At 40.2% G+C, this 24,077-nt stretch overlaps 1 protein-coding gene across 1 annotated transcript in view; it reads left to right on the top strand.

The window, feature by feature from the left end:
• The window catches only part of arhgap35a (Rho GTPase activating protein 35a), an 80,608-nt gene that overhangs the window by 51,020 nt on the left and 5,511 nt on the right, over positions 1–24,077 (top strand). Inside the window, exons 3-6 of the mRNA XM_086035029.1 lie at positions 7,348–7,489; positions 17,105–17,182; positions 19,408–19,539; positions 22,539–22,644. Coding sequence (XP_085891155.1) covers positions 7,348–7,489; positions 17,105–17,182; positions 19,408–19,539; positions 22,539–22,644 — 458 coding nt within the window. The remainder of the gene's footprint in view (positions 1–7,347; positions 7,490–17,104; positions 17,183–19,407; positions 19,540–22,538; positions 22,645–24,077) is intronic.

Here is a 24,077-nt window from a genome sequence, read left to right as displayed (position 1 = left end):
TGCTGAGTGATTTATTGTGTCAGCAAAGCGATTCATAAAGTGTTCATTAGTCTATAGCGTTGCATATTTATTATTAAACAAGTACACCGTTCTTGTAAGTCATTTAAGAATAAATAGTGTTTTCACAACAGCCAAATCATCTCTTTACTAGTACGTCCATACCCTAATGTCATTATCCTCCATTAAACGTGTGACTTGTTGAATATTTTGTTCTTGCGCAGCAATACAGGATGTTTTCAAGCATTTGTTTATGCTTGGAGTGGAAGTTTGATTTCTTGTTGGCTGAGAATCAACACCTGCTTCCTTTTGTGGGTAATTAATCACTGAAGTTGAAAACTAATTAGTGTAATCTCTACTTTCGGGCAGCCTTGCACAGTGAAAACATGACAGACTTTAGACGATTTTCCTAAAGCATTTCCTACATTGTCCCTGATCGCTCTGTGGGAGCTCTCCAAAACAAGCTGATTATTAGAGGCAAAATAAAGACTCTAGTCATTAAACTCTGATTTCAGATGAAACTTTCAAAGAATACACATATTCATCAGTACTTTTATTCATGTCAGTCAGATTTTTCAAAATGTCACCATTTTGTTCAGCATATTAACTAACCCGTTTATTCCAATTGGCAACATTAGTCATGTGTGACATGGGTCAACCTACTTTCAAAACAACATTTTTAATTGTGATTATTATATTTGGAATCATTCCAGAGTTGAAGCTGTCAACATCCAAATCTAAGGAACTTGTTCACAATAACCTTGTCAATACCCGCTGCACCTGAGAGTAGAAGTTGGAGATATGGGCACAAAAAAACAATCCCTCTCTCTTTTCAAAAATCTTTGAACGATAATTTGATGATATTCCTAAAAAAATAATGTAAATATGCACTTGCTTCACAGAACAATTATGGAGAGCCAGCGTTTCCGGACAACAGTTCTTGTTTATATTTTTAATTCCTCCCTATGTCTTCTGCAAAAAAATTGTACAATATTCGATGGCAATATTTTACACTGATATTTCAAATTACCATATTTTACTGATCATTGGACACACCGTATTATTAGTCGCAATATCAATAAACTGGTCTAAAAAAAAAAAAGTCATGCATAAAATGCACCGGGTCATAAGCCGCATTATTTTTGTGAAGGATTGAAGATGAAATAGTTGATTTGAATTATACCGTATGTTTATTTGATAGATTTAGCGCTTTTATGCTACATTTAGATCGGATCAAAAAATCGGGTAGCGCCGCGTGTCCCGCTTGCTTTTGCTCACCGTGCAAATACACAGGGGTTGCTTCGATGCCGCGTTTAGACTCGTGAAGGTGCATAGGACATATTATTCCAACTGAATTTTTTTGCGTTGACTTCCCCTTTAAGACTTAAATAAGCAATGCAACTATGAAAAAGTCAAATAAACTGGTCAATATAAAGATTAAATGAACTCTTATTTAAACATAATGTGCTTAGTAGGGCTGGGCGATATGGCTGAAATGTTTCACAATATAGTAAAGTATTACATATCAGTCAATACTGATAATTATTGTTTTGTTTCGCATACACGCGTCATTGGTTTAGCAGCTTCTTCGTTGGTTTAAATGCTTGTGTTTGGAGGTTGCTGCGCGCTGCCTATAACACCCACAATGGCGCGGTCGGGGTATGCTTTCAGATTTTATCGATGATTTTCTACTGATATCAATCACGTGACTGTCGTGATACAAATTGATTGCGATGTCCAAAATATAACATTTAAGTCATATTGTCCCTCCAAAAAGCTTTTAAGGTGCTCAATGGATTCAAATTCGAAATGTCTTTTGTCTTCTATCCTGATTTTTGCCTTAAACCTGGCATAATTGGTTCGAGGCGTAAAGGATTTTGCCTTAGTGATCAATGACAAGGCTCTTCTTGGCGGTTTACACTTGAATCCTTTGAATTTCTAGTGAAGTGTTTTTGGTAGGTATCCCCCCCCTTCAGTCTACTCCCACAGCCCTGCAATGACACTTTTGACCTTTAACTGTTTATCAGTCCTGGTATGCTGTTCATTCTCTTGCACTGCATGGTACAGAAGGCTCATGTGTCTATGTTGCACTTGTGTGATAATTACCATGCCTTGGTAGTAGGGTGGAACAGGTTTTCACACATTCAATGGCTCATTTTTTTTTGTTTTTTTACTTTTGTATATTTGATTCATTGGGCCCTGTTCGCATGCCCAGCGCAAGTCTAATACAAAGTGCAGTCTAACTGTGAGCATAGGTGGAGTTTCTTTCTTTTGGTATCTTGGTAGACGGGCACAAGCAGAACGGGATGTTTTTGCCATTGTGGGGGTGAACACAGCCAACTTGCCAGCCATCCAATGGAAGCGGACTAAATGGCAAAAGGACTCACTTGAGTCCATGAATGAGATTGACACGTGCAAAGTACATTTAAAAAGAACTGCAAAAAGACTATCACTAGTGGATGATGTTAAGTTGGCCGCTGTGGAGTTAGCTCGTAGAGACAGCCTTCAACCCCCGATCATCCATCTTTGTGTGCTCTATCAGCCTGCGCCTCAATCAAACCCACCAAACTCGCGTTAACACCTGTGCCACGACTGAGACATACTTTTAGGTAGTCTAAAATGTAGTCTATCTTTGCTCACCAAATTGACAGATGTGCTAGGGGCATGCAGTAGAATATGCCAGAACGCCTATAGAGAAAATTCACAACCAAATTCACAAACACATTAAACTAGACTTGCCCCGGAACGAAAATTGAGATGCGCCCATTTTTATGCAGAGCGCGGTCCACTTTCTGCCTCCAAATTGCCAGGTGTGCCGGGGGCGAGCCAGCTCCGTCTTCCGGAGCGCCCAGGGAGGCGCGACACGGTCTGCCAAATTCCTAAGCACAGTAAAACTAGACTTTCTCTGGCATGGAAATGAAGATGCCCCCGTTGTTACGCTAAGCACACGGGCGCCTGTCTACGAAAACAGGGCCCATTATGCACATCAACAGCTTGAGAACTGTAAAGCCAGATTGTTCACTAGCCACACTATCATTGCAATCGCCCACAGTCTGTGACCTACATAAGCAAGGTTGCAGGCTCCAGTAGTCTGACCTTTCCCTTGAACCGAGAGTTCTGTGACCCGTACCTGGAATGGTGGGGGTGCAGATCAATAAATGTGATTTTGCATCTACATTGTATATGTTTCAAAGCAAATATAATCCTGTAGAGTTTGAATCATCGTTTTTGTTCTAACTAGTGATTCTCCAAGAGCATGTTTAGATATCTGCATTAAAAGCCATTGTTGCAGTAAAAAAGGATCATGTTCCATCATAGTGTTTCCAACGCAGCTGTCCCCACAAAAAAAAAAAAAAAAAACTCCATTTACAATCTGCTCCAGCCTGGAATCCCCTCAGGGTAGCCGACTGTGTGGATACTTTTGAGTTATCCGTTCATCTTGGGAAGTATACTGTGCTTTGACTTTTTAAGCAGTCACCACATCTGAGATCCGCTGTGAGCCTGAGGGTACCGTCAACTCTGAGTTATGATGGTCGGTAACAAATAATTGAAACGGCTTTCTGAATCCCATTTTAACACCGCCCTCCGTTTACCTGAATGATCACAACCTGTGTGACTGTCCTGCTCTTCCTCCCTCACTCAGCAAGACGCCGGAAACATTACCCTCCGCTTTGTCCTGTGGCTTTTTTTCCATTTGTCCTCAGCCGTCAAGTGGAATGTTTTGAATTCCTCTGTCACCTAGCTCCGATCGAGTGTCCTCATGCAAGAAGTAGGAGAGTGGGAGATTAGTCCGACATAGACAACACAATCCTACAAAAATATTAAACTTAGCTGGGGAATAATAAAGAGTGCAGATAGAGCTGACATTGCTCCTTTTTATTTGAATTGCTTGTTTTATGTCAGGACAGTGAGGCATCAAAATGGTTTTGGAACAGTGAACTGAACTGTATTGTCAATGTGCCACAAACCACAAATGCTGTCCTACAGAGCGATGTATTGTTAGAGTAGTACAATTTGGATGCTGCTACATGTGTCATCACTTATCAAAGCTTGTGTTAGGGCTGTAACTATGTAATATTTTTAGAATCAATTGTTCTACTGATTATCCTTTCAATTAATCAAATAATTGTCCTCCTATCCTCATCCTCATATACCACACTTTAATATCTATGACTTTGAGTGTGTGTGGCTTTAACCCATTAAGGACGGGAGCGCATAACCACGTTTCTACCACTCGAGCCGGGAGCACTGTTGCGTCTTTCTACCTTTAAAGCCGGGTGAGTGGATACGTCTTTCTCTTTTTCTATTCAAATTCTCGGTCTCTTAGCCAATTTAATGCATCAGAATATACATGTGTCGCGAGACCGCTCAGGATGTCCCGGAATTTTTTTGAGCCCTAATGGTAAGACGCCATCGATCCCGGTAGCTCTGAAATAAGTAATGGCAGTGGTAGAGACTGTGCGCCTGTGGAACCAGTTGTACGTGATACGTGGTTAAAAAATATGTTTGTAGACAATGACGATATCAACGTCTTTGTGACATAATAGAGGATGTAATTACTGCTCGATTTTATTTTTTTTTAATACTGTTTCTCTTGCACTGTTACATCTTCGCTTGAAACAGTAAATAATAATAAACTCAGGCTTGTGTGAAAGCCACATGTCTAAGTTCTCAAATTCCTTTGTAATTATGTTCTGCTACAGGGGCTGAGATACCAGTTACTCTGTAGGTGTTGAATTTCTGGAAGAACCTCAGGTTTAAGAAGGGTGATTCAAGAGTCGCCCTTTGGTTTCGGGGAGATGTTGAGTCAGGCGCTTTAGGCCTTTATGGTTCTGGCCTGGTGAGTGATGTGGGCCTAAGCAAATGAGAGTGCAGAGTTGGCTGTTGCGAGGTGAAGTTTGCGACTGACTGTTAACTGGCTAACCATTAGCCAGTCTACTTGTTGAGTGACTGGACGTTAGTTGCGGCCATAGCAGCTCGTGTATCAATCTGTTATTACATGTGTTATTTGTTATTGTTTGTTCCATGAAGTGAAATGAAACTGCACTGGCAGCTGTCTATACAATACGTTCTAACTAGTGGTGGTAGGCTCTCTTAAATGAGCTCACATTGATACATTGTGCTGGTGGTTGTAGATGTGCTCATGTGCTTGCTAAGTTATTTCTGCATTACAATAGACACATTGCACTTAGAAATGATTCCAAAATTTGGTCATTCTCTGTCTTTTGATCCACTCTTGTGTTGCGTGATTCTGCAATAACATTACTCTGTATGTAAAAAATCACTGAGAAATGTTGAGGCAGCGATTTGTCTTTTAATTTATATGTTATTGATTTAGGGCTGAAACTATTTAAATAATCGATATATATGTCGAGAATTTGTTGATTTAATCTGTTTAAAAACATGTTTCAATTTCCATCCATCAAAAACATCACATTATTTCAAATTGACAGTGAAGAAAATGTACAAACAAATTAACAATGATTCTAATACCAGTTTAGTCACATTGTTTACATCATTGTTTGCTAAAGTAAAAGCAAATGTTTTATTTTAATTCAACACAAAGGTAATCAGTCCACTTTCATGGAGGACTTTAGAAATCTGATATTTACTATTGAGAAGCTGACATTCAGAGCATTTGGACAATTTTAAATTAAAAAAATGTTTTAAATGAATAAGCAATTATCCATTCATCCATTATCCAAGCCGCTTATCCTCACAAGGGCCGTGGGCGAGCTGGAGCCTATCCCAGCTATTATTGGGCAGTAGGCGGGAGACACCCTGAACTGGTTGCCAGCCAATCGCAGGGCACAGTAATCAATTATCAAAAGTAATTATTGATTAATTTGATAATCTACCTGTTGTTGAAGAATGTAATTGTTTCACCTCTATATGATTTATTCGAGTGTTCAATATTTTTTTAAGCCCTGTTCAACACTGTGCAATGTTTTTACACTGAACGTGGCTGAGGCGTGAGGTGCATCTGTGAGATTACCTATTACATCCTCTTCATTCATACTTTACAGCGCATATTAATTTTAAGTGTGTTATTGTTTTTGAAATTATAGCAGTGCAGTGATAACTATATCGCCACTGTCCTGTGAAAAACATGTATGTCCCATTTTTTGTTTTTATTTTTTTACATGTTTACATTAATGAGATGTCTGTAATGCGAAATCACTATTCACGTAAAAATAAGAAAAATGAAATAAAATGGATGTGTTTTTCACAGCACAGCAACGATATATTACAGTACAGTTATTTAAAACATTGCCAGTACAGTTAATACAGGTTTTATAATGGTAATAGTTTCCTCCTGCAATGGATTTAATCCCTCTTCAAACTTTTGAGGTCGTGTTTATGTCAGAGCAAGAGCCCTCTTGACTTTCACATTATGGCTTTCAAGCTTCCTCAGCGTTGATGCTTTCCAGTAAGTCAGCCATTGTGGCTGCTTTATGTCTGCAGCATTTGTAGCATAGCAAGAGTGGTTAATATCTTCAAATATTAAAGAACTAGTGAGGCATCACTTAAGTCACTTTGAATAGAGGCTGGATGAAAGACAATCACTAACAATGGGTCCATATGAAGGTCAGCGTTGACTGTTGCGCTGTCAATGCGACAAATGCACAGATCAGCCTCTGTTCGTTTCGAATTGGAATTTCCTTGCTTGTTTCTCTGTTTATTGCTGTTTCACTGTGTGTAGAACCAGTGTGGAAAACCTTCAGTGTAGTGCAGGGAGGCCAGTATGTGGAGCAGAGGCCACTCTGGGCTCCATCTCTCTAATGAGCCCTCCTCCACTGCACTGTCAGGCCAACTCTGCTGCTACAGTCTATGTGCCCAGCCAACCATGCATCCCCGGCCCCACCGACCAGCCTGCCAGGACACAGCCTCGGGGGCTTGACAGACTTAAGAGAGATGCGGGCCTTGGGTTCCTTCAAAACATGCCCATCCAAAACCATTAATGCTCAGTACAAGTACTGCCATACGGAGGCAGGCAGAAAATGTTAAGTTGTGAATATGGGTGTTTAGGAATTACAGTTTGTGGAACAGTATTCCAATGAGGGGGGGCGGAGGGGGAAAGTATGGCGACGCCACAGTGATGTCTATCTTAGTGATATGCAGAACATGATGAAAACAGGATTGTACAAATGATTGCTTATCATATAAGCTTTGAAAGAATGTGCGGGATGGGTTTGTGTGCGCTCAAGTAAATACTTGCAACCAGAAAGCACAAATTGTACACGTTTCCACCCAATGAAAAGTCCTTTAGTTAGTGGCATCAGTCAAGCGAGAGAAACCCCTCAACTCTGATTCCACACACCAATCTTTCTTGTCTTTAATTTCTTTCAGAAACAGCGAGCCAAGCCGAGGCATTCCATCTCGAAACCTATTGAGAGCAACTACTTCGGAATGCCGCTGGTTACCGCGGTAACTCCAGAGAGGCCAATTCCTGTGTTCATTGAGAAGTGTATCCGATTTATTGAAACAACAGGTAAGAAAGAAACTGCACTGCACTGCACTGCATTATCTTTTAGGTCATTTTAAGTCACCATTATCTCTTTGTTGAGCCAAAGCAAATATTTGATGTTCAGAAAAAAAATCTCATGGCACACCATCAGATCAAATAGGTCACCAACAGTGGGTACACTGGTTAATTACGTGCCTCAAGCTGACACTATATTTAGCTGGCATAGACAGTTGAACAAACTTACATTATTTGAAGCAAATAATTTTCATACCAAATAAGTGGACGGTTTTCCCCTGCACAACTGATCTGTCACAGCAAATTCTTTCTTTTTCATTTGACTGAATCATCATTTTTCAGGATAGTCAAATCGACACATACAATCCTTACGTTTTACTCTATTACATTGCATTAGCTTTACTAAGGCTATGCCCGTATTGCTTGTTAATTCCAGTGTATGGAATGGATTTTTTTTTTCACTCCGCTTTTCCCCAAATCTGATCTTCACCTCTTTTGTATGTGGATATAAATCCAGTATGTATCTGATGCAACTGCAGTGTGGCCCTAAAGGTCATCAAAAGGCACAAAGCTTCACAATTGTTTGACAAAACAGACAGACAAACGCAATGGCGGACAAAGAAGCAGGAAACAGTCAATGGTGAAAAGAAGATAATTGCCCACACAAATAATCAACAGCCGGGTTTACATGGAGCCATGTATTCCGATTAGAAAGGATCCGAATGACCAATTGGAATTAAAATGCTTCATATAAACAGCCCAATCGGAATAAAAAGGCCAAATCCGAATGGAATTTCATTCGGATTCACAGGGGTGGTATATGACTTTTGCCATTCCGAACGTGCGTCATGCAAACAGTTCAATTGGAATGGACAGGCTGCGTCCAGTCTGCGTATGCGCTGTCTTGACGTAAATGCACAGTGGTGTCGTTGTATACGCACTTTAAAATGGCAGCGTCTTACCAGTGCTCGTCTGCAAGGTGAGAATTTTTTTTAAAGTACTCCTAACTTGTTTTTATCAAGATGCTGCTTTAATTCAACTGTTAAAAAAAAATGCGAATACTGTGCTAAATAGATGAATGAACTCCATCTTGATAGATCACGTGATGTTTACATCTATCTCCGTGTGTCACATGGCTGTAACACGGCTGATCTACTTAACAGGGTGGCGCAAGTAAACGGCCGATCGGAATAGATCATGTCACATGTAAACAGGTGACCAGAGAGTTTCATTCGGAATGAAATCATTCCAGAAGACAAAAGGGTCTCCATGTAAACACAGCTAATGTCAGTTGATTTGATATAGTCAACCACCGCTAGTTGGTTTCAATCGCTGTATTGAACAAATGGTAACAAAATAATGTATAATAAGCACATTTAAAACATCCGGGTGTTTAACATGCAGCCAGCCGCTAACCTGCATTCACAAGAGCCAACTCTCCACTCTCATTCACTGACTCCCACGTCACTCACCAGGCCCCACCTATTTTGTTTTTATTAATGCAAATTCATTTTTTTATTTGATAACTCGATTAATTGATGGGGTAATCAGTAGAATGTTCAATTCTAGAAATATTTGATTGCTGCAGTCCTTCATGCACAGTATGTCCTTTAAGTAGCAGCTGGAAACTTGTTGAATCATTGAATTTACTCAAGCCAAATGAATTATCCTGGCTGTCCTGCTAAATGTGAATACTGGCCTTTTCCAAATATTTCTAAATAAGCTTTACTTTTTATTCATGCTCTTTAAAAGCCCAAGAGAACGCAACCTGCATTTCAGGGTGTGAGTTCATCAAAAAACATTTTTTGGGCTGCTTACTGGCATTCCAGCGCATTTCGCCTTTATTCTCTCTGCTGTTAAAAGCCTGTGCGTGTGTGAATTACTCAAGACTTCCAAAACATCCACCAGCCTGCTGCAAGTGGAAGAGCGGAGGCATCTCTCCGGATAATGAGGAGTCGCGTTAGGTTTCACCTTGCCGTGTTCACATGTGCAATGAAGCAGTTACAATAACTTCTGAGTGGGGGAAAAAGAAAGGTTGAGTATTTGTTTGTGCACGTGCTCCACCTGAGGTGTTTCTATTTGATTTGCAACTTTATACCCTCCAGTATTTGATTTATTCAGTTTCCCCTCTTTGTCCTTCACTGACCTTGTTTCTGGACCTCTGATTCACTCCTCCTCCCGCCTCGGCCTCTTTGAGTACTTTCTACCTGTCATCTTTGATTTCCTTCATCATCTTCACCCGCATTTCTATTTCTCTGCAGTCTTATCACCTGCCTCCTTCTTGTATCCTTATATCTTTCCTTTTCCTCTACTGCATTCCTTTTATTGTGTGTATTCCCGTAAGTCAAAAATCATGATACAGGTTATTGAAGTGATGCTGCGCCTTTAATGGGGATTTTTACAAATTTTGACAAATGTTCAATATGGGCACTGCAACTAACATCACACAAGGTTGACCTTTTTCGTGCTATGTCCAAAGCTACTATGGAGTTGGTGTATTTTTATTGGATTTACTCCAAACTCAAACCGACACACTTTTGTTTGACCGTGTTGGAGCACATTCTAACCTACAAAAGACTTTTCATTGCTTGTGAATATCATTTTTCACCCTCGGGCTACTAAACAAAAAGTAATAATAAATGAAAGTAACTCTGAATATAAACTGAAGTTCAGTTCTTTTATACTCGCTGAAATTTGAGATCATTTTTGCGAGAATCAGCTTTGTTGCTATGCCACAAACTGTAGCATTTTTGGGAACACTGTACTGTATATTCCAGGTGCACCTAATGAAGTGTTCATTGAGTGCATTTTGTTGACATACCAGCACATGCTTTTTACACAATAGCACCGCCAACACGGATGAGAGGGTGGGCGGTGGGGCGGGGGGTTTTGGGGGGCTGTCAAGTAACAATGTATTATGAGATTTTCGTCACTGCTGTAAGTCAGACTTACTTCTCTGCTATCTGTGTCTGCAATCTGCCGCTATTATGGTGCTTGCAGGAAATTACGATACAGTGCTGACACTGTGTTTGTCACCTTAGCGGCAGCTGATAATCAGCAGGCATTGTCAAGCTGACCCTGAGCACTCCGCTTTGACCCACATCCTTACCTTCTCATGTAAAAATAATGCAGCAAAGCACTGGCTGTTGTGTCTCCTTTTATCCCGTTTTATCTTGTAAAATATCTTCAATCAAATCGTATTTGTAAAAAATGAAGGCAATTCTCATTATGACCCCCAGCCAGATCTAATCTGAAGAAGAAAGTGATTTGACAATTGTAACCGATTGTTCACATTTTCTTAACAGAGGCTGTCTTGGCAGTGCATAATAGCTATTTTATTTTATTTTATTTTATTTTTTGTAGACATCATAGCATGTCCTTCGAAATAATGGTTGCGTTATCTTGCAGTTTTTATACACACGGTTGTATAAAATATATCCATGTCAGGTTGCTGTTTATCTGCCACGAGCTCTGGCTTTCACTCAGCGTGATAGCCTGTGTCTTGCCTTTGGGTGCCGATTTGATATGGGCGAACGTGTACGGGCATATCTGCCAGCCGTGTTAGCCTCTGCAGTGACGCAAAGGGCAGCACCCGCCGACACGGCTGTCGCCATGGTGAGCGACGAAATCAGCCCCGGGTGGCGAAGGCCATTGAGAGATTGTTTGTGATCTGGTCTGATGCCGGATCCGTTGGAGCGTAGTCCCGCTGTAATATGTGGCACGGGGCGCGACAAGTTAACCTGCAGCCGCATTAGTTCCACTGAGTTTGTGTATTTGCTGCTTCATAGGGATCACGTTTCTTCATATACTAGCCAACAATCAATAGCAGACAGGGCCAGTTATCTATAAGGGGGTAAGTCATTTATTATCCCTTTTCCAATCCATGTTCTGTACAGCTTATCGTCATTAGAGTCGCAGATGAGCTGGAACCTATTCGAACTCACCCTAGGCAAGAAACATGTTAAACTCAGACCTAGTCGACATCCAATCACAGGGTACATATGGACAAACAATCACTCACACTATCAAGGTCAAGGTAAACTTTATCATTCATACCTTTGGACAATTTGAAGTTTTTAATTAGCAAAACATGCACACTTTTGGAATGTGGAAACATGCACAGAGGAACATGCAAACTCCACACAAGACCGGTGATTCAAAACCTCAAAACTATGATGCAGACGTGATAACTACGAGTCCACCTTTTAGGATAACATTGTAGCACAGTACAGTGGAGCTTTAATTCTTTTGATTAATCCATTACAAAAATTCTGACTAAAACCAAATTGTAGAAAAGATAAATCAATATTTTTCAGAAGAAATCATAAATTCAACTAATCTGTTCCAGACACACCCAAAAATTACCCCAAAAATTCATTTTATAGGTGATCGCTAAAGTTTTGTGAAATAAATATCCTGTGTGGGGGTTTGAGAGTCACTGACCCCCTGTCGCACAAAAAAATCTGCCGTGCATGCAGACTTCCTGTACATCCTGGTGAGATCAGCCATGTAGATGGGTGCAAGGGAAAGAAAGACATATTGAATCAGTAGCGCATGGCATGGCACGTGGCATGTCGATTCCAGGAAATGAAGGTCAAGTCACACCGTTTTTGGTATGAAAATCGAGCAGCTGTGCAAAAGCTAAATTATTGTCGATAAAAGTAATTGAAACCAAATGGAATTGTGTGAAAACTAGGACATCTGATGTTTTACTGTACTATTATAGAATGTGAAATACTTTTTCACTAATTTAACTTGATAGACTTAAAAAACGTTTTCATGCTTCTAGGTAGGTGCTGCTATCTCGGTTAGCAACAGAGTTGTTTTTGACAATGCACCTAGCCACTCATTGAGAAACTGACTCTATTATTTGGCAGTTATTGGTCACTTTTCAGATAGACCTAAATGCATAATCCAATCCCAACAAACTGTCCACAGCATTTTATTGAAGTCTACTGGTTTTGATTTGAACCATTGCTAGACTTCTGAGCCCACCTTGTCTTCCTCCTGTCTGTAGTTAGAATCTTTCATCCTTCCGCCACACATCCATCCCCACTTGGGCACTCGTCCTTGGCTGTTTACTGTTCACGATCCCCCCCCACACACACACACGCAATCCTTCCCCCTCTTTCGCTCCCTCTCACCCTGTTTTCTTCTTATCTTCTTTGAAAAGCTTTTGTGGATAATTGATTGGGAGACGGAGGTGGTCGATGCTGTACGCGTTGACTGAAAGCACTCTTCTCTGCCTCACCCCTCTTACCTCCCTACCTACCTCGCGTTCTTCGATCGTTCTTTGTCTCTATCAAAAATTTTAAAGGACAATTTCAGCGATGACAGGCGCTTCTTTGCTTATCTTTGTTTTTTTGTTTTTTTTACAAAGCTGTTAAAATTATGAATCACAAGATTCATAACCCTACTTGGGCAGTTACTATTACCACACACTAAGCTGTGTTCTTGTCAATGGAGAACATCTCCAATCTAAGTCAAAGTATAACTAAGACACAGTTGTCTTGATTTCACAATGGTACCTCAAAGTTTGCCCAAGTTGTGCAACTTTTTCAACAATATTTTTATGAAGGTATTTTCATGAAGGTATGAAATCCTCTTCATGCATGGTGCTAGAAATTCAGTGTACCTCACTAGGATTCAATTCAGCCAGCTATCACTCAAAGCAGGGGTCTTTTTGCAACGAAGCATCTCATCGATCCATATTAAAAAAAAAAAAAAAAAAGTGAATGTAATCCAGCGGACCTTAATATTTTCACTTCTTATTGTCTCAAAAAAAAAAAAAGGAAAACAAAACACTACACGGGGAATAGGAGCGGCCATTACTCTACTCTGCTTCCGCAATCTGCATTGTGCCGCAAACACTTGTGAAATTGTACTTTATTTGAGTATTTGTTATTTCCACTGCTTTAAATTGTCTAGAATTGCATAAAAATTACAGACAAAGTTGGGAGGGACCATTAGAATTGGCTTGTGACCATATTTGGACTTCCGACGTTTTCGGTCGTCAGCGACGATATATCATTTTATTTGAATATTCAGAGATCACAGTAATCTTACAATTAAACAAACGAACACAAATAAAATACTTTCCGATATTGTCAATTTTGGTGTCGCTGGGCTTTTCGCCCATGTCGGCTGCCTGCTGACACGTCAAGTGCTGTCAAACGTCTCTGAAGAAGGCGAATGCTGATGGCAGAAATTGCACAAGGTTTGAAAAAAGAAGTTAACAACTTTGACTTACTAAGAAGAAATGATACACGTTTTTGAGACCAATAACATGCACTTCAATTGGACACTTATCTATTTTCCCAAGCCACGCACAGCCTCAACATAAGGATGAAAGAGCCGCATGCGGCCCTTGAGGTAGCCACTAGTGATTGCATAACACCAGATTTATTTAAGTCGACACTAATGGGATTTCTTCGCGTACGTTCACGTCTCTCTTATGTCAAGTATATTTTTTTCAGAACAGCACTATGATTTAAAAAAAAAACACAGGAGATGGGAATGCTTTGCAATAATCTATATTTACAGACAACACTCAGCTCATACACTAAATGTACACAGAACATACAAGTTTGAACACGAAAGCATTAATGTGGCCTGTGTGAAGATTTACTTGCTGTCACATGATATTTTCAGCCAGGGAAAAGTTCTTCTCTCTCTATGTGCTTGTTGCTGGGACAGCCAGGTAACATTTTGCGTAACTTGACCAAATGTGGCAACGTGTCCTCGTTTTAGGCCCACTGCAGCAGTGGCTTTTGCATGCTTGGAATTTGCGGCGCTACCAAATCACAAAAGCTGTTCAAAATCCTACGTGAGCCATTTACCCTTTACTGGTTCTACCTCATTTACCAGATCATTCAGAAATAAGTGACAATTTAAAAGGTGACTATTTTCATTCAGTGCACTTGTCTGCCTCCTCATCAAGCCCCAAAAACGTGTTTAGGGACTAGTCGATGTCACGTTTAAATATCATTGTGGAGTAGTCAATCAACTACCCTGTAAAACAGTTACTAGCTACTATTATGGCTTGTGTGGTATTTACTGCATTTACATGCAGTCAATATACCTTTTAAAACCCAAATATTGGCAGTATTCAGGTTTTTAAAAGCCATGTAAACGCACGCAATAACCCGAATATGCCCTTTTTCTGTTTTTTAAAATTCCGAATATCATGCCTGGGTTACTCCCTTTCCAACCCGAATATGCATGCATGTAAACTGCGATTGGAATATCCCAAATGCACGGGACACTCTGCGCATGCTCTACCGCAAGGAATCTTGGTCTTTGTAGTAGAGGAAGTGCTTGTAAGTGCGGCATCCTCGCCGTAGCGAGCCTAACTTGAATACAGTGATTCCTTTGCTGTGATTTCACAGTAATTTCTGTTTCTACGGCAAAAGTAACAATTTGTGTATGGAAACATATATGTGGTACAAGTCTGTATGTCTGGCGCGCAACTCGCCAGAAATATACAAGCAGAGAGGTAAACCATCATGGCAAAACTCAGTGGCGCAACATAGTGTCACACTTTTGGAATACGTAGGAAACCGACTGCTTTATTCCTGTGGTGAGTGACATGAATATTAGGTTTGGGCATCGTTTGAATTTGGGCGATTCCGGTTCCTCGATTCGATTCCAGTTCCGAACGTGATCCAACGTGTTTATTATCATAATGGAAACATGTTTTCCTTGTGTAATGGAATTCTTGCTTTGTTGTCCACGTGGGTTCCAACATTATGCCATTTATTTAAAAAAAACACATAAAAGAGATTAAATGATTCATAAGTAAAATATACAATGCAGGCCTATGATAGAACTGGAGGTCAACTTCCCAGAACAAATGTGGTGAAACATGAGCCAAAGGATGAGGATTCTACTTATTTTTGCTCTTGATTTATCTTCGTTCTTTCGTTCATTCTTTTCATTCATCCATCCATCATTTGTTTTTTTTTTGTTTTGTTCCTGGGCTCGCACTGCTAAAGAAGCGAAGCTAAACTTCCTGTATTGTTAGTTAACACTGTCTTGAAATGATCATTTTTAGAGATAGGCGAGTACCGATACCAGGTATCTGGGCGGTCCCAGACATATTTCAGGATATCAGGTACAGTATCGCTGAGTACTTAAGAGTGAGTACTCATTCTCGTATCTGTCAGGGAAAATGGTATTGAACATCCCTAATCATTTTAGTATATTGCAAAGTTTTTAAAGGCACTGCACACAACTCTGTTAGCATGGAAGCTAATGTAATGAAAAGTGTCAATACAACTTCAGGAATATTGCAAACAGCTAAAGAACCTACCTACTATATTTTTCCTTCATATTACTGCGTTAGATAGCTAAAACTGACACTGATCGTATACTACTTGCCCTGTATGGAGGTGATAAAAATGGCTGCATTGAACTGCCTTTTACCTTTTGTTCTATTAGTAATAGGTGAAACACAACATCAATCAAATGGGTTAAAAAAAATGAATAAATAAATAAAACGTCAACACTGCCAGAGTACAGCCTTTCATGTTGTCCGGGATGCTTTTCATGTGCTGTCAGCAGATAAAGCCCAACAGGGGCTACCTTAGCAAGCACTTAACTAAAACCTCAAGACATCACACTTGACTGCGCCTTTTGTGTGACGTTAAAAGCCAGGTAACATATCATACGAGCGCTCGGCGAGGGAATCCAAGATGGAAAATATTAGTGAGTGACGTTTTCTTGCCGCTGTTTTTTTTTCTTTTGTTTTTTTGTTTTTTTTCTTTTACACCTGAGTTACCACGGTGACGCCTAGACACAAATCTAAATATGTCTCTAATCTAGAGCATTGAAAATGTTCTAGTACTGCAAGCAAGGATGTTTGAAAAATGTGCACTTTCATTTGTTAATATGTAGCCGTCGGGCAGCCTCAGTTTGTCGTCAGCTGCCTTTTAGTGGGCCTTCAACAGTTCTTCATGGGCTTAAAACGGAAGTCAACCCAAACATATTTTTTTCAAGAATATGTTCCCAGCAGGCCCAGAGATGACTAAAAACAAGTGCATTTTGCTGCTTAATTTATAATCCACAAACGCAAAATTAATCAGAATTCCGTGTTTCAACTAGTGGGCCTACTGGGAACATATTCTTGAAAAGAATATGTTTGGGTTGACTTCCGTTTTAATGAGTGTTTATGGTGTTGTTAAGAAGGACAAGTGATGTAACAATGCGACATTAGAACACCATGGACCTGGATTTCAAGAGTGCCTCTGTATATAACGTACAGTGGCAGGTTTCTAAATGATGTCGTCGTCTTTGCTCTTTTCTAAACATGGGGAGGCAGCATTTAGCTGTTATGCTGCAAAAAGTGGAGATTAAATTTTCACCAAAATGTAGACACTTTTAAATCCAGGTTAAAAAGATTTCTGTTCTCATGCGCCGATGCATGAGATATGCACGGTATTTTTCATTTTTTACTAATCTTGCTTTTAATCATTTTAATCTAATTATTCGACATGATTTAGATTTTTATCATTCTTAATGTTTTATTCATCGTTCTGTCATGCTTTTGATGTTTTATGTAAAGCACTTTGAAATGTCTTGTGCATGAAATGTGCTATACAAATAAATTTGCCTTGCCTTCACCAGGTTTGAGCACAGAGGGCATCTACAGGGTCAGTGGGAACAAGGCGGAGATGGAGAGCATGCAGCGTCAGTTTGACCAAGGTATTTATTCTTTCACTTGCAATTCTCTCCTGTGGGACAATGCGAGTACAGAGTGACCACAGTTTACGACGGTCCCAAAATTGGCAGCTTCAAGGTTACCAACGGCACGCAAGCAACTAGTTAGCGCAGCGGCGTAAGAATACATTGTCACACGGCACAAAAATGATGACGTACATTCCTGATCGTGATGTACCGTATATGCTCCGCTACCCCCCCAAAAAAATCAATGCGACCTGGTACCAAATGGCTGGCTGCGGACCAGTGGTTGGGGACCACTGATGTAGTGGATGAAAAAAAAAGTTACCACTGTAACATTATGCATAGTTTGGATGTTTAATTCAGTCATTCTTTTGCGTATCACTAGTGGGAGCTTACGTACGAGTTGGTCGTAATTCCTGAGATTCCCAATTTAATTGCTATCCTATCAAGACATTTTTGGAAAATTCAATGCTTTAAACGTGGTGGGAACCCAGTGCGCAAGACCTTCTCTGTTTCGGTATGACTCTGCCCAGCACTGTGTGTTATGCCTTTTCTCAGGTCTCACCTCTCTCACATATGATCTTCTTTGTTTTCAGCCACACATCCGCTTCAATATCCCCAAAGATTCTTCCCTGAAAATTTTCATAGTCAACCTTTTCTTTTTTTTTTTCAAATTAATGACACTAGGGAATAGACTATGTAAATGGTAGCTGTCTCCTCAGTTTTCCACTTGCTTGCAATGTGCATGTGTGTGTACGTGCATGCCCATGCATGTGTCTTATAAGGTTAGGGTAGTTCATTATCTCTGGATTGGTTTGTTTAATGAAGCATATCATGGTTAAGATGGATAGCGGAGTAAGATGGTGTCAGAATGCAAGCGCATAAACATGCAAATGAGGTCGAGTCCAACATGGGGAAGCAGTTCTGAATAATTCAAGGCAAGTCATTTTGATTGACACTGTCAGGGAGTTATTCAGTAACATTGTGTGTTTGCAGTGCTGTTGAACTGTACTACATTAGACTGAGAGCTGCTGCTAATATTTAGATTCCCTCATTTAGCTAAACAAGTGGGGCAAAATATTCCAGATGCCTCGCAAATGATGCAAGTTTGACGAGCCAAAAGTAAACATCAAAGATGTTCATTTTTAATAAACATCAAATATGTTCATTTTTATCCATAATTGGACTCCAGTATATTTGTATTCTAAAGCCCCTAAAGCAAATTCTTGGACGTACCATCTGCACACATTTCAAATGAAAACCTTCAGTTGCTTGAATTGGGTGGAAAAAAAACAAATATTTTATTTCATACTCATATAGTGTATTATTCTATTAAATATAATAGAGGTGCCACAGTTGTGATTATACAACAACTAATCAACTATCAAATCAACTATTTTGATAAGGAATTCATCATTTAAAAACCTTGCTTATCGGAAAATTGGCCAGATCCTCGGAATTTCAGTCTCTCATCAGTAAATATTGTGAGATCTCTGTAGTCTTCCATAAAAGCTGATTATCTTTGTGTTGAATCCAACCAAGACATTTGTAAACATCTGCTTTTACTTTAGAAGGTAATGATCAACATTTTGCCCATTTTCTGACACGTTATGGACTAAACCAGTAACTGAATCATAATCAGTTTATCGGTGCATTTTCATATTGAAATAATGTCCTGTTTTTGAGTAAAGCGATGATTAATATTAATATTAGTCATTCTTCACAGAGAAAAAAAACAATATATGCATGTGTTACTGCACAGTTATTGTTCAAATATCCGTTGCTGAAAGTGTTATAACCCCACAGTACCAATGCTATTCGTTATCCCGTCTACAGCGTTTCCCAGCTCTAAAGCAAAGTTATGAGGCTCTTACACAACTTGTAATTCCCTTTGTTATGTTTATCTTGATAGTAAATTATAACTGGGAGTGGCTATAAGCAGCGTGAGGCCTTTAAAAAAAAAAAAAAAAATTGACTGTCTGCCAAACTGCTGCCTGAGTTGAAGTGTCGCCATACAGCATTCGGATAAATATACTGTATAACATGCATAAATAAATAAATATTTGGAGAAAAACATTTAGTATGCAATTCTTTTCATTTGTGCAATTAATGTCTGATGTGTTTCTTATTTGGGGTGGGGGTTTCAAAAGGATTGTTGAGATTCAGATGTACATTATGAATATTGCAAAGGTAAGTACGTTATCTAGTGTTATGTGGTTAAAACTGTCATTTCTCCCTTTTATCAGATCACAACCTGGACTTGGTGGAGAAAGACTTCACTATTAACACAGTAGCCGGAGCCATGAAGGGCTACTTCTCCGAGCTTCCCGAACCTCTGGTACCCTACAGCATGCAGGGCGAGCTGGTGGAAGCGTTCAGTAAGTCCTGCGGTGCTCTTGTAAAGTAACGTAGGTTGGTGGGAGGAGGAGGAGGAGTAGGGCTTCTTTAAACCCGAAGTGTATTGGATTCTCCTTGAAATCCCTTATGCATCTTTTAAACCGAACAAGCACAACTCTCACAAGGCAAGTCCATTCATGGGGAGAATTGGATTTACCCCAGTGCGAGCTGTGCAGAATAGGATGGAGGCGAGAATATTTTAGGCTTGGGGGTGGTGGTGCAGGGGAAGTAAATGTGGTGATGACGGCAGGATGCAGGAGAGTTTGGTCTCCTTGATGAAGTCGTGGCTGAGATAAACGAGGTCGCTCTGCTCTTTTTGTCTCCCTGCTTCCACTCAGGAATAAAGATTTAAGGAAGCGCTTTGACTTGCTTCGTGCCAGATATTTAGCCCAAGGCCGCGTCGCGCTGTCACCTTGCTTCCCTCACACATACACTCAGATATGCGTGTGTGTTTTTCATTTTTTAAACGGCCCCAGCGAGACCCCTCAGCCGTGACAGGGACCTGATAAGGCTCCTGCAGGCGCTTCCACAATAGTGGGACTGAACGCTTGGAAAAAGAAAATAAGTGCAGTCTGAAAGCTTCGTTTGGTAGAAGATTGCCAGCTAATGCAGTGCTTTTTCAGAATTCCCCCTCTTGCTGGATTTAAAAAAAAAACAACAACAATTTAAAGCGGAAGTCAACCCAAACAGATTTTTTTCCAGAATATCTTCCCGGTAGGCCCACTAGTTGAAACAGGGCATTCTGATAAATATTGCGTTTGTGGATGCTTTTAGCTATCTCTGGAGGCGGCCATTTTGTCTTCTGTCGACTGAAAATGACATCACAAGTGCTCACGACCAATCACGGCTGAGATTCAGAAAACAGGTAGCCGTGATTGGTCGTTGTGAGCAGTTGTGATGTCATTTTCAGTCGACAGAAGACAAAATGGCCGCCCCCAGAGATGGCTAAAAACAAGTGCATTTTGCTGCTTAATTTATATTCCACAAACGCAAAATTAATCAGAATGCCGCGTTTCATCTACTGGGCCTGCTGGGAACATATTCTTGAAAAAAATATGTTTGGGTTGACTTCCGCTTTAAGTTCATGTTGCTATGTTTGGTTCAGATTGTATGTTGCATTTACTCTAGGTTGGGTCATTCCTTTTATATTGGTTAAAAAAATGTGGAGGCACAGATCAGGGCCTGTATGTATGACACACCTACCTGTATACTGTGGATCAATAAATGTTTGATCATGTCAGTTTTCTGTCAACAACTAACAACTTTACTCATCCATCCCTTGTACCACAAACAGGCTGAGCTGTCATTCACATGCACCTTGCACAACGTGTGCGTGCTCTGAGCGTGAGATAGTGTCTGTCTGTCTCTTTCTCTCTCTCTCTCTCTCTCTCTCTCTCTCTCTCTCTCTCTCTCTCTCTCTCTCTCTGTCTCTCTGTCTCTCCCTCTCTGTCGCTCTGTCTCTCTCTCTCTCTCTCTCTCTCTCTGTCACTCTGTCTCTCTCTGTCGCTCTGTCTCTCTCTCTCTCTCTCTCTCTCTCTCTCTCTCTCTCTCTCTCTCTCACACAAAGTATATTCAACATAAATTGCTATAAACAGGTATTCCACAGCAGGCATTGTAGGTAAATGAAACAACCACATGGCTTAGCTTTAGAGGAGCTGTAGGCGGCAAGGAGAGATGCCAAGAAATGTATATGCTTCCTGTCCCACTACATCAAACTTTTGACTGCGGCCATTGTGTTAGGCTGTATTACATACATACGTACATACATACTCCCGCAGATTTGCAGATTTTCTTGTAAGGTTTTTTTTTTTTTTATTCCCAAAAGTATTTTGAAAAGGAACGTTTTTTTTTTTTTTCATTTTCCCAACGCATTTCTGTGGCCGTCAATTATACGTGGATTTTCACTATTTGTGGGCCGGCCTGGTCATTATCCGCCGCGAATAGGTGGGGCCAACTATCAGGTATTGTTGCGTTAACCCCGTTCTGCTATGGCCAACTAGATTTTTCATCAGACCTTTGACTGATGTCGCACGTTTTTGGACAATTTAAAAATGTGAATGGGAACCCAAGGCAATTGTTTGCCCATTCTGTCACACCGCGTTGACTCACGACCATCCTGTTTTGTCCCCGTAGACTAAAATGGGTCTGCCGCGGCTGCCAGGAACATAGTGTAGACTTAGCTTTGGTCCTACAAATGTTGGTTTGCTAGACCGCACATCATTTTTAGACTCCACACCCAGCAAGGCAGCCAATCAGCGTTTTAAACCGCAGGGTGCTTGACAAGAACTGCCAGCAACAAATAGAAACAAATCAAGTGTTAGCTTGCTCGCCGTGTCCAATATGTGCTGATGTCAATGTAACAGAAATGTAAGAAATCACACTTTGGTCACAGTTGATGGATGCGATGCCGTAGGGAGGCGGTTCGCTGCATTGTGATTCCACCTAAAATGTGGTTTTGATCCGTTGTGACCTCAAGGCGGGAACGAGATTCCAATTCTCTCCGTGTAAATCATGTGTGCTTTTTGGACAAGAACATCTGCTGCTTTGTCCGCCCCGCTCACATATACAGTACACGCGGGATCGACTGTTAGATGGGTGACGTCAGCTTTTCTGACTCACTCCTCACTGCCATCAGTCTTAACACACCCTGTATGTGCATGCTCATGTAGTCTCCAGTGGTCGTCTGTGTGGTATTTTTGTTTTCTCCAATGTGTGTGGTCATTGTGTCACATTTTGGCATCCTTTTTAATCATGTGAAATGTGTACTGTTTTTGGAAGAAATCACTGTATCCTGCACGTATTATTTTGGAAGAGCCTTGCTTTTATTACCCTTGTCACACTTTTCCATTGTGGTCCGCTTATCTTTGCATTGCTCCCTCGCTCCATGACATCTTATTGTCTATTCTCTTTGACACTTTCTTGCCTCCTCCACTAATCTCACCTCTCTCTTTTTTTTTTTTTTCTCTCTGCCACCATTCAGAGATCAACGATAGGGAGCAGCGCTTCCAGACGATGAAGGACATTCTTCGTCGCTTCCCTCGGGAGAATTATGAGGTCTTCAAATATGTTATCAGCCACTTGAACAAGTGAGTGACGAGGTCGGACACATCCTTTGATGGCGTTGATGACTACACCTCTTTTTATGCTCCTTTCCACTGCGCGGTACCTACTCTGCTTGCCCCCGGCTGCATTGAGTACAAGCGGGCACTCCACCAAATTCACATTTTGGCACAATCACCTCAAAGCAAATACAGTTTGGTAAATATTTTATAAAATTCATGTACTATATTTAAATTCATATAGTGCTGTCTTAGACTTTGTGGACAAACTTTGATGCTCATTGGCCGCATGCGATTTTTAAAATGATGGCCAGGTTAGTCGTTGGTGAGATTAAAAAAAGAAATTACAATGTTAATGTAAAATTGTATGTTTATCCATAAAAATAATTCATTCATGAAATGTATTATGTCTCTGGCGTCGATTGGAATCATCGTACCTCCAAAATCATCACTTTTCAGGTGCCCCCTAAAATAGCATGTTTGTTCAACCATTATCCTTGTATCGTCAAAGAGAACAAATAATTTTTAACACGTAAGTGTGGTCAATAATTTGTAAAAATCAATCAAGCAATAAATAAATAAATAGCACCCAGACATGTGGTTTGACCAATAGCATAGATTGTGAAAAAATATTAAATTATCAAATTGTGACATACAGGGTTCCGGCCCGACTCCACCAATTTACAACAATTTTCATAAAATAATAATAATAATAATCATGGCATTTAAAAATACAACAGCATTATTTTATTATTTACAGTCAATACATTCTTAGATGAGATAAAATACATTTTAATTACAACAAATATTGATTTGCCATACTATACCTGACATCTTGTGGGCTTTCGTGTCTCTTACTGGATTTCTTTACACAGCGTACTAGTTTTGACTTAATTAGCGGCACCGCTGCTTGTTTTAGCCAAATAGTGTACTGTACTTCGTTTTGCCTCTGTCACATCAAGATGTGATTCAGTTCCAACTCGTTAATGCAGTGTTTATTACCCTTTGTTTTGCACATGCTTTACTAAATCCCACGGCACACCTCCAAACAAAAATGTTACAAAAAATATGAAAAGTACTGTACATACATGTAATCCAAGAACAATCTGCAAGAAGCTGATGCCCCCCAAAAAGTTGATAAAAACCTATAGATGCCATGAGATGACCACTTTCCTATTAGACGGGGCTTTGGCCTGTCTGTAGCTGTCCTTCAGTTTAATCAACAGGTGAGATGAGCTTTTCTTTATTTGCCCATTGGTATGATCAGACACTGTGTGCAGTCATGTAGCACCATGAAAACAAAGTACAAATGAATAGGTCACAGGTCAGTGATCAAGACAAATTCCAAAGTACACAACAGTCATTTTTTATAACAGAGGAGTTATTCTCTTCCACTTGGCGAGGTCGCTAATCTAAGAGTGGTCACACTATTTTAGCTTTGTTTCCTTTTTCTGTTGTGT

Source organism: Filicampus tigris, chromosome 7 (assembly GCF_054856515.1).
Source record: "Filicampus tigris isolate MCC_2025a chromosome 7, RoL_Ftig_1.0, whole genome shotgun sequence".
Taxonomy (NCBI): domain Eukaryota; kingdom Metazoa; phylum Chordata; class Actinopteri; order Syngnathiformes; family Syngnathidae; genus Filicampus; species Filicampus tigris.
Note: the sequence above shows the minus strand (reverse complement) of the source record. Positions and strands in the feature narration are given on the sequence as shown.